Here is an 11,820-nt window from a genome sequence, read left to right as displayed (position 1 = left end):
GTTCAATTTATTTATTTATTATTAAACAAGTTCAAGAAATTGTTAAAGTCTATGTTTTATTTGACCCTGTTAGAGTCTATAATAACAATAATAGAGTTCTATAATAATAATAATTAACAGATACGGAATACGGTCTCAAACTATATTTAAAAAAAATTATAGGGTTTCCTGGAATATTGAATTCGTTATTGTTTCAGTAAAACCATGTTAAAATAAATAGTTTAATTTAGGGAATTCCTTTGTTTAATGAAGCATGTAAGGATATACTAGAGTAAACGTCTAAAGTTTTTACACCAAACACTTAGTTACTCCTTTGACAAATTAATTTAAAAAAAAAAAAATTTCAAAAATCAGAAAAAAATATGCTGAGAAAACCATTTCCCTTGAAACAACTTAATTCATTTTTTAGGCATCGCGTGCTGTCTGCATACGAACTTAAAGCACTGTTTGCGTGTTACTTCCTCACACACGCGTAAACCCAATAATAAATCGAAGAGAAAACTGTCTGAAAAATGACGAGCTGACGATTTGTATGGTATTTTGATATCCACAGACGGGCAACAATACCAAACCCAAACGAGCAGAGGCGTCGCTCGAAAGGAATTTTCTTCAGACCACCTCCCCCAAAAGATTGTGTTTTAACGAAGTTCCCTGAAAATGTCTAGTTCCGTAACGAACTTTTTAGTAGCTATCCCACTGCAGCCCTTTCTCGCACCTCCCCTGGCAGCATTCAAAAAACTTATTATGCACAAATAAATACTGGAGGCAGCCACAATTTTCCCCAAAGAGATAAAAATGAAGAAAAAATTTGTTGTTGCTCTGGCGTTTTTCTGAGTTTCGGATTTTTTTTCCCCAGTTGATTTATACGAGGAACGGAAATCGTAGACTTTTCGACGCGCAGCATGAGTGCAACAGAAAACGCAGATACAGATACATCTGCTGGCCGGCGTATCTCTGGGATTCGGGGATTCGGAGAGACCCCGCTGAATGAAATTGGGCAAAGCGCATGAAATATGTTTGCAAACAAATTAATAACAATCGATCTGAAACTGGCCAAGTTGCCAGATAGCAACGCCAAATGATGAACGATTAGGCTTCTGTTTTTATAATCTGGGTTACACAAACAAGCCAATAAATATATATGCCGAATGAGTGATGAAGAATTGGCCATGAGTGGCCGATGCTGAAATTTTACCGATCTCTAGGTGGTTTTGGCATTTTTGCGAGGGCCTCTCCATCCGTTCCAGCCACAGCTACAGCCCCACTTCCACTCCCAATCACAATCCCAATTGCAGCCACTCCGCCGGCAATTGTTTACCATTGCATTGGCCTGGCCAGACATTGGAACGCCAAAAAGCTGTCGTAACCATAAATTAGCACCTCCTTGGGACTCCACCATATGGTTTCCATGTAAACTGCATTCTGCGGCGGAAAGATTTATCTGCCAATCCATTTCTAAATGAGTTGCTTTGCCCAAGTTTATCGCCGGCTCTCTCCCACTTGCGATTATTATTACGATATATTTACAATGGATTGGGCAGGCTTCCGTAAACATGGATCCCAAAACATGCCCTTGACGATGATCGATTGGGAATCGGAGTATTTTTATTTGTATTATATTATGGTATTTATATTTTATTTTTTCTGTTAATGATACTACTGTATTTCCATACTTGCCTGTTCATGAATAATACATTTTTAAAATCATATGGGATTTATTTATAATAGAATAGAGTGGCAAATAATTAGTTTAAATTTATGTGTATTTAAGCGTTATAAAAAAAAATATTACAATTGATAAATTCTCCATTTGTAATGAATGAATAAATGAGACCATTGATGTTTATTATACCCATCTTGTATCTTGTGAAAGTCATATTTGCTTCAGGGGCAATATCAAACCGATCTTGTTATGGTTTTTCATGAATGCGACCTCCAGCTGGTTGTGGGCGAAGTTATTTGGTTAGTGTCGGGCAGCCACGCCCCCGCTTCTGGAAATGGGCGATTCTGCAGCAATCAGTTGGCCCATCCCGACCTGCCATGTGTGAGGGATTACGGATTAGATGTGGCCCGGAATGGACCCGTATTCGAGACCGAACACGGCTGCAGTCGCAGCACGAGCTGGCGCTAGGCAGTCCAGTTCGGGTGTCTGTTTTATAGCCCAAGATCTCCGTTGGTCGGGGCATTTACCACCTCCGTGGGCGATAAATCTGCAGTGCGCCCGTGGCGCAATGAACTCGCCTCGCCCTCTTGGCAACTCCTCCTCCTCCTCCTCCTCCTCCACTCCACTGCACTCCACTCCGCGCCCATCCGCCCACTCCTCCGCCTTTTAATTTCACTGCTGGCTGCGGTTTGTTTAGCTCACTGGCGACGATAAACACCTTGGCGCCAGTGGGAAAAAAGCGATCACCCCAGTTAGGTCCTTTCCATCGGGGACCTTTTGACAATGTTAGAGGTCCACTTGAGAGCAGCTCATTAAGGCTTTCAGCTGGTCAAGTGGTCCTCCTACCTCCACATCGAGGTCCAAGTACACCTGTTGCCCAATTCTAATACCATTGCGGTATTACCATTTTGCGCGGGCTAGTGGTGCCAGCATAGCTTTTCTTAGTATCAAAAACAAGAAAATAATAAAAGTATAACGTTTTTGTTATAAAGGAAGATTTGCCAATTTTTAATTCACTTATTAACATATACAATTGACGATTTATACCAACCGACATTTAGAAAAAAAAAATTACATTATAAAAGAAAATGATGTAATTCTTTAATGAAAAGAATTAGTATTAATTTATTAAGAATTATAATTAAACAAAAACGCCTCTTAACAAGGTAAAAAAAAACAGATATTAAATTGTGTGACGAAAAAGGAAAGGATAAACGTTTTACTAAAATATTCGCTCTTGGTTCGCATTGTCATAACATGTACTGCCGTCCATAGAGATCGTTATTACTTATTCTTTAATATTATTCAAAATAAAATGATTCATATTCTTTTTGTTTTTTATCAGTATATTCAATATATTTTTTTTTATTAAGCCTTAACCCTTTTAATAATTGTATTTAGTGTTTAAAGATCCCATTCCTTCTTCGAAGACTTCAAATCAAAGAGCAGCTGACAAGACGTTTTATAAAAGTTACAGAACTAATTTTAAAGTTTTAATTTATTAGGTATTGATCAATTGATTTTTACCTTATTTTAATTTGATCATCACTGATTACCGTCCGTAGATTTTGTGACGACGCACTGGCGGCTGTCGTGTGGAGCGGGCTTCCGTCGAAAGCTCTTGAAATTACACACGATATCGGCCGGTAATTATGCATGCATTTATGTTATTGTTAATTGTTTAAACAATACACCTCTTGCAGTCCGATTGTTTAACGTGTGTCTGTTCGGGGCCGGGGGTTTTGGGTTACGAAATGGATTTGGAATTGGAAAATCCAACCCCACGATCGATTCGCTGAATGGTTTCTGTTCATTCATGCATTTGGAGAAGGGCGTTTGCGTGGGCGAGGATGGGTGTGAATGATTCCGGGCGACTGGCGGATTCAATTCATGGAAAATAGTCCATAGACAGACGGAATAAAATATGCCCCACAGCCCAATTATATAACCTCATTGCAGTCACTTACAGCATTTTCATTTCCCCAATGTTTTCACTCAGCATAATTACACGAAATTCCAGAAAAGCCATTGGAAAGCTTTTGCAACTGATTTATGGCCACTTCTCTGGAAATTGTCGACAAAATGTCTGGCCAGCCAGCAGATCGAATCGGTTAATGAGGGGTGGGTGTTTAATTTTTCTGCTGTTCCCAAAGGAATGCCAACGAGTTGTTGGGAAGAAGTCGTTTCCGTGATTTACACGCCAACGAAATTAGAAAATAAACAATGGATTTTAGTATTTCTGGCTGGCACGGTTGATGCGGATTTAAGGCTGAATTTGATTATTTGACTTTCGGCCTAAGACGAAGACGGTCCCGCGCACTTTGATAGTGCTGAATGTACGCAAAAAAAAGGGGAAAAAATCGGGGAAGAGGGGCTGCCTAATAAACTATTCGCAATTCTCGTTATTCCCCATTTTATTTATTTTCTTATGTCGCGTCAACTGGTTGGCAACTTCGGCGGCAGCATCAAATGGCCAAAAAAAAAATAAAAAAGAACATTCGAAGCCCGGCTGACGCATAAACATCGCCCCAAATCGCATCGATCTGAATCAAAATTGGAATCCGACTGATGATGATGATATAGCCGAAGTGACATCAAAGCCCAAAAAGCCTGATAAGCCAAATAAACCAAGCATCAGCATAGATAATCAACTCAGTCAAGCGATAACTTCATGCAGAAGGGGAAAAGGATCGGAGTTGTCTATTCAGCCATTTTATGGCCGTTTTCAGACATTTTTAGTTCAGAAAATAACAGAAAATTTCGAAGAATGCAATTAACCTTAATTCTATTTTTATATTTTTGCAAGTGAAAATACGAAGGAAAATTAATTCGGTATTTGTCTTCTCGCGCTAATGGATTTATTATGTGATAAAGATCGCCGTTCGCGTTTAATTTTAAATTGTAATTATAAGTAACTTTTGCATAACTAATAAATTGTTTTATAAAAGTTTAAGCTTGTTAGTTTTTAGGTGATGCACATATATACAATATATTAATGAAATTTTTAAGATTCTTAAATGAAACGTTTTTTCTCTATCGGCTTTGATAGTAAACTAAATGAGACTTTATATAATTACCTATTTTTGACAGAAAGTCTAGAGATGATCCCGGATCCTGGATCCCGATTCTAACATCCCATTTAATGGCTCCATGAGCACCTTTTTGCTGGCGTCGCCGGGCAGCATGACTGATCCATCGATCCACACCCATCAGAGATTGCAGATCAAAGCGTTCCAGGCACAACAGTCAATCAAAATTTCCCCCAGTTGCAAGTTGGTGTTGCAACCTAGACGGCCAATAAATTCTGCACTCCTCGCCGTCCAAAACACCCCCTTCGATTTTCCTTCCACGCGCTGGATGGATAATTTACTCAAATGTCGACGCCTGGCGCTGCTTTTCGCGATTTTTGTTTTGTGCTTCTCGTTTTTGCATAAATCGATCATAAATTTAATTTGAAAATTGCTGCCTAAGGCCGCCGTTGGCCAACTCGAAAGTCATTTCTGCGTATTTATAACTCAATAAAACTTCAAAAGTGTTCGAAAACATACGCTCTCAAAGTTTGTTTAATGCCATAAAAATGCAGTTGCTTTTCTTTTTGTTTTTGTCGTTGTTATTGTGTATTAGCAGCCATCGGACGGGCACTAAAACCAGGCTATAGCTTTATGGCCTTCACAGAGCCAAAGGGCAGAACGGGAAGCGGAAGTTTATTCTATGGGTCCGTGAAGTAAAAGGAGCGCCTATAAAGTTCAATTGATTTGCCGGAGAGTAAGCAATCAATCTGAATTTGATCGAGAAATACAGAGTCCAATTTCCGTGAAACCATTAAGCCATAAAATTTTCAAAATTTCCTTTTGGGCTTGGAAATAGAAACATTCAAGAGCTAACTCTTCTTCTTCTCACAATAATGACAAAGATTGTACGGAAAAACTAATATTATTAATATCCTTTTCTTTTTTTGGTATAACTGAGAAGGTTCCTTAAATCTGAAATCATTACACTTTTTAAGAAAAATCGAAAAAAATATTCGACAGTGGAGTCAAATACAAGAACTCTTATTTTTAATTTTTTGTTCTTAGTAAATTTAACGAATTTCTTTTTTTTTTTTGTTGTGCAATTTAATATTTTTCCATTTAACCTAAATTTGCTCGGGTCATATTTCCCATTGTGATTTCAGCTTTTTCACATTTATAAAAACGAACAAATTTGTGTTCATTAATTTACGAGAGTTTTTTTTCCCACACCCGTTTACAAATGTCATCCCGCCGACCTGCGGCAAGTGAGTGTGGTTATTAAACCAGCGATATGAATTTACTTTAGAGCCATTGTCTATTATGGCCTGGTTAATTGCAACGACAGCTGCCAAAACAACCGTGGCAAACCGTGCAAGAACAACAACACCGAAAAAGGCTTGTTGTTGTCACCGCTGTTCAGCGGCGACCACTGAATTTATTGTTATAACGGGGCAATGATAACAGGTCATCAACACAAATGGCCAGGTAAATAAATATCAGGATGGGGTCAGGGGTCAGGAGCGAAAAGCGCGAAAAATAAGCAGCGTTAATTACAAAGGATCTCCCGGGGGCCAAGTCATAGTCACAGAATAGATATAGATATATTCACAGCGTATCCGGTAGACACCGAAATCCTTGTGCAAGCGTTTGGCAGCTGGCCGGCTAATACTTGCATTTAATTAGGCTTGCAATAATATTTATGTAAATCGGGCTGGTTGCGCGATGAGCCACAGACAGCTGTCAATATTTGTGAGTGCCACAACCCATCCCGCCTGCCTTTCACCCGATTTGATTATTGGGCATTTGGCATTGTTGTCCTGCGCGTTTCCATGTGTGTGGGCGCGTCCTTATCGCTAAGCAAACAGTGCAACATTTTGTCGCCATCGCATTTGTTTTTCTTGTTCTCCGCCTGTGGAACAGAGGATTCTGGACTGTAAATTCTCTGGACCACTGGACCACTGGACCACCCGCGCAATCAGCGACGGCTGCACTCCAAGCAAACATGCACCCTGTACCGTACATATCCACTATCCATTACCCACCGTCCCTTCCCGACTCTTGTTGTTTTCGCATTTAATTTTGTTGCTTTTGACACCGAATGGAGTCGGGATGGCTTCGCGTTTTTGTTGTCAACGCGGCCGCCCAAAATGTTGGTCCCAAATGTGCTGAATTTGCATACCAAACTCGTTGCACACTGGCCAGCCAAATATCCAGAGTTAATCAAGCTGCAAAAGATACCAACAAAAATTACAGTTTGGATATTTACCGCTTCAAAATACATTTCGGAAAGAAAAATAACTCATTCTAACGATAATGAGGCTTAGTTGTTCTACCTATATAGGCCATAACATTAGAGAGTTACAAAATTGTATTAAATCAGGATTTAATATTGTTTAATAATAAACAAAACAGGATTCTACTTAAATATCTTCTATGAGAACTCCAATAAATATAAGTGCGAATAATAATACAAGTGCGAAATATTTTTAAGTTATTTCTAACTCTAAATTTCTAAATTTTGTGAAATGAATGTTTAAATCAGTATACTGCTCAACAAAAGGAGTAAATTCAAATACTTGCTTCTCAATTTAGATATTTTTCTCAAACTATTTTTAAAAATGTTAATTTGAGTAATTTCGGAATTGATTTTAATATCTGAATTTAAATAAATACAAATGTAAGAACAATATATTTCATATTAATTATAATAATTTAATATTAAATCATTCAATTTGATATGTATTGTATTTAATGTTATGATTTAATGTTTAGTTTTAATATTAAATATACAATTTTGTTTTGAACAGTCAGATATTTATTTTAACTACTCATTTTGTTAACAGTCTAATTAATTATTTGTTGTATTAAAATGTTGTTTTTTTTCAAGTAATTTAAATTAAAAAAAAAACATTCAAAGCAAATTAACAGTGTACGCTGCTCAGTGTAGACCCCAATTGAAGCTCACTTTCAGGCCTACAATCTTTGGCACACTTTTCGCTGGCACTCGAGCGCCATTCACATGCCACCCAGTCAGGTATTTCTTTGTTGTGGCTACGTCCAGATAGCCATAGCTATTGACTGGCTTTCAAGCCGTGTCCGCCATTGAAAACAACCGCTGACTCCCTCCGAAGACTCCGTGGGTTCAGCTGCGAAACACCTGAGCGGAGTTTAGCCCACAAATCGAGAGCCTCAGATTTTTTCGCCGAGTGCGATCTCAATGCCGCGGTGGCGCCAAACCAAGTTTATTCAAGTGACAATGGCGTCGTACAACCTTTATTAATAACTGAGTTTCAAGACGAGACCATGACAAGCTCCCCATCATCATTATTATTATCATCATCATCGTCGCTGAAATCAGCAGCATTTTCGGCCATCAATCAGTGGCGATCCATCTATCGATCTCCGGATTTTTTGGTCGATCGATCGATTTCGGTTGGGTAACTGGTTTTCTGGCTAATAAGCTGCCAATACTTTTTTCGCACTCGTCGTTCATGTTGCGCAGGTTGGTGTTTTACTTTCTACCAATTTGCTGCAATTGTTTGGCAATTAGGAGCAGGGACAAGGAAAAACTTTGGCTACAGCTTACTTAACTAAAGATTTGTAATTTGTTGGCCATTGTTAGACGGCAGTCTCAGTGAAAGCTAACATTTTAGTTTATAAATGACATATAAAGGTATAAATACAAACAGAGATTTTTCTCGTTTAACAAAATCTAATATATTTATAATATTTCTCTCTCAGCAATCTAACTAAAAGTGGTTCAAAGATATCTGTATTTAAAGTTTATATTTTAAATATATAAATAGCTCATGAAATTTACTTTTTCAGAAAGGCTTTTACCAACTATCTTTTTAAAATAATTAAATATAATTTTCTATTTAATATAAACAATTCAATTAAATAAACAAAATAAAAAAAGATGGCTATAGATAGATAGATAGATAGATAAATAGTTATTTTCAATGAAATTGTCTTCAAACCGATAACTCAAGATACAAGATACATGTAACTCCATTTGCAAGTCCAACAGAGCTGGAGCCACTTGATCGCCCAATTATGATATGATACGGCTACCGAGAAAGCCATCTTCCAGTGACAATTGGCCAGTTGAGTCACCCATTCACGCCTCGAAACGGACACGGCTTGAATAATTATTTATCTAGGAATTTTGCGTGTGTGCTATCCAGTTTCGGGGTAAAAAGTCTGTTTTGCCAGCGCCCAATGGCCAGATGGAATGGCCACTTCGGTTCGGAAAATCGAGGAAAGCTTGTAAGGTTGTTAAATAAAACACACAATTTGAGATATTTTAACATATTTTCAATACACTTTTTTGTTCGGCTCATATTGGTTGTGTACGCTAGTTTTGATAATAATGTTATAGCTACGATTTAGTTGTATAATTTATTATTGCTTACGTGGGCTAGGCTAGTGTACTAGGCGATAGATCCGATGCGGTAGTTTTAGTTATTGACAAAATGCGCTAGTTTAAGTTTATATTCTGTGTAGCAAAACGTCATCACAATTTGCATAGCAGACAATTGGGACTAAGCCTAAATTCGATAACAATATTACTGGCTACAGTTACAAATACAGTTAATACAATAATGCGGTTGCTTAACAACTAGATACCCCCCGTCATTCGTATACAGTACAATCGAAAACAAGATGGAAAACAAAAAGATCTGAGATACAAGATTCTGGACAGACAGCATCCTACAGAGCTGTGGCTCCTTCTTGGGTATTCGGTATATTGTATATGGTATATTTACAGGAATATACAAGAGAGCCCAGCCCAGTGCCTCGAAAGCGCTTAGACCCCGTACTTGATGCCGTACTCCTGGTAGTGGCCCACATGTGGTCGGTAGTGGCTCAGGTTGCTCAGCTGGCCTAGTTGGCCCAGGTTCCCGCTCAGCGCCGCATGGTGATGGTGATGGTGATGGTGGCTACTGATCACGGCCGCCGCCGCTGCCGCCGAGGCCGCTGCCACGGATGCGGAGGCGGGTGGACTGGCCGACTGGAGGCTGCCGGTGGGACTGCCGCTGTCCAGTTGGCAGGACTGGTTCTGTTCGAAGATCATGTCGCGGAAACCCAGTGCCGAGGTGGGACTGTTGGTCAGCACGGAGGAGGATCCGCCTCCTCCTCCTCCTCCGCCCACTCCATTGTGGTTGAGCACACTGCTGCTGTTGTTGTTGTTGTTATTATTGTGGCCCGGGTGCGTGGGTGTCCCCTGTTGGCCATTGTTGGGAATGGGCTCGGATGGCGGGGTTTCCGGTGTGTACCAGCCACCGTGCGCGGGTCCATGGGGCGTTGAGATCGTGGTGGGCGAGTGTCCCGAAGACTGACCTCCGGCCCCTTGACCTCCGGGGGTCAGGGGGTGGGCCACATGCGCCACATGGCGCTGCAATTGCTGGGCATGATGGGCGGCCGCTGCATGGTGGACATGGTGCATCTGACTGCTGGCCACCGTGGCCAGATTGTCCTCGTTCAAGTGATAGGGATAGGCGCTGTGATGGATTCGCGGGTTGTACACATTCATCAGCGAGTCCACGGTGAAGCCGGGATGCTCGACACCGCCGCCGGCCAAATGGTTCATCTGGGCCAGACTGTCGTGGCAGGAGTTGAGCATGGCGGCATGGGACACCTCCTTGCCACTCAGGCAGCCCAGGTCCATCAGGGGCTCCTTCTTGAAGTGGGCCGCATGGGCGGCCATGTGCTTGGCCTCCAGTATCCCATTGGTCATCAGCTTGAGCGGCTTCATCTCGGCCAGCTTCTCGTTCATCATGGCCTGCCGCTTGATGGCCTCCTCCTTCTCCCGCATCACGTCCTTCTTCTTGAAGCGCCGTCGCCGCCGCAGGAAGGAGCCGTTGTCGAACATGTTGTAGGAATCGGGATCCAAAGTCCAGTAGGAGCCCTTTCCCGGCTTCTTGTCATCCCGGGCCACCTTCACGAAGCACTCGTTGAGGCTGAGATTGTGCCGGATGGAGTTCTGCCAGCCCTGCTTGTTGTCCCGGTAGTAGGGAAACCGCTCCATGATATACTGGTAGATCCCGTTCAGGGTCACCTTCTTGTCTGCCGCATTCTGGATGGCCATGGCTATTAGGGCGATGTAGGAGTACGGCGGCTTCACGATCTCCTTGTTCTGGTGCGGGGCACCCAGGCCGTAGGCACTGGCCGAGTACGGGTAGCGGGAGTACTGGTCGTATGCGTAATGGGCCGCTGCCGCCGCCGAGGCGCTGCTGGCCGCCGCCACCGCCGATGCCGATCCGTAACCGGCGGCGGTCTGGGCATAGTGCCGCGAAAAGGAGTTCTGGTCGCTGAATAACGTATGCATTTCGGCGGATCCGGCGGATTTCTGCTCAACCTTCCACTGCCGCCTCAATTCAGTTATTTTCTTTTTCTTTGCTTTTATTTCGCTTTCAATTCAATCACTTCACCACGCTGCTTCTTATTATTTCTAGCGATAATATTTGCTTAAACAAGTTGGGCACATAAGTACGATCTATATATACATATACTTCTATCTATATATATATATATATGTTTGTTTGATGGGGGAAATCGGAGCGCAGAGCGAGCGCAGAACCGTTCGGTATAGTAACACGTCTGATACTGAATCTGTGTAACTGAAATAACACACAGCTCGCATCGAGCAGAAGCGCTGACGTCGGCAGCGACGCCCGCACCAAAAAGTATCTGCTTCCAAAAGTATCTGTGTGTGGCTGTAGCTGTAGCTGTGTCTGTATCCGTATCTGTATCTGCAGCCAACCAACGATGGCTGCCACTCGCAGTCAGTAAGTGAAGTGCTCGCACACACATACAGAATGTATCTGGCGAGAGAGAGAGAGAGCGGACGCCATTCATGCTTTTTTCACAGGGGAAAATAGTTAGTTAGCTCCGGTGAGTCCTTCCCTCTCCACGACTTTTCAACCCCGTGTTTTTGTTGTTCAAACTAATGCTTAAAATACGGCCTAGGCAAAAGGCTCTTTCTCTGTCTCTCTCTATCTCTATCGATCGCATTCATCAGATACAAGATACAAAACAAGTGAGAGCGAGCACACGCATAGTTGAGGCACCTGGGAAAGCCAACAGCACAAGTGGGTGATGGGTGGTGGGGGTGAAAATTGGGCGGAAAACTCCCAAGCAACC

At 41.6% G+C, this 11,820-nt stretch overlaps 1 protein-coding gene across 1 annotated transcript; it reads right to left on the bottom strand.

Annotated features, from left to right (window-relative positions):
- Window positions 1–8,969: 8,969 nt before the first annotated feature.
- On the bottom strand, window positions 8,970–11,258 carry LOC108142230 (fork head domain-containing protein crocodile). Its single transcript, XM_017265948.2, has one exon. It carries the CDS (start codon window positions 11,003–11,005, stop codon window positions 9,485–9,487), a length of 1,521 nt encoding a protein of 506 aa, XP_017121437.1. The 5' UTR covers window positions 11,006–11,258; the 3' UTR covers window positions 8,970–9,484.
- Between the last annotated feature and the right edge of the window lie 562 nt (window positions 11,259–11,820).

The sequence above is a fragment of the Drosophila elegans genome, unplaced genomic scaffold (genome assembly GCF_018152505.1).
Source record: "Drosophila elegans isolate 14027-0461.03 unplaced genomic scaffold, ASM1815250v1 contig_208, whole genome shotgun sequence".
Classification (NCBI taxonomy): domain Eukaryota; kingdom Metazoa; phylum Arthropoda; class Insecta; order Diptera; family Drosophilidae; genus Drosophila; species Drosophila elegans.
The sequence above is the reverse complement of the archived record's forward strand: the minus strand, read 5'-3'. Positions and strand labels throughout refer to the sequence as shown.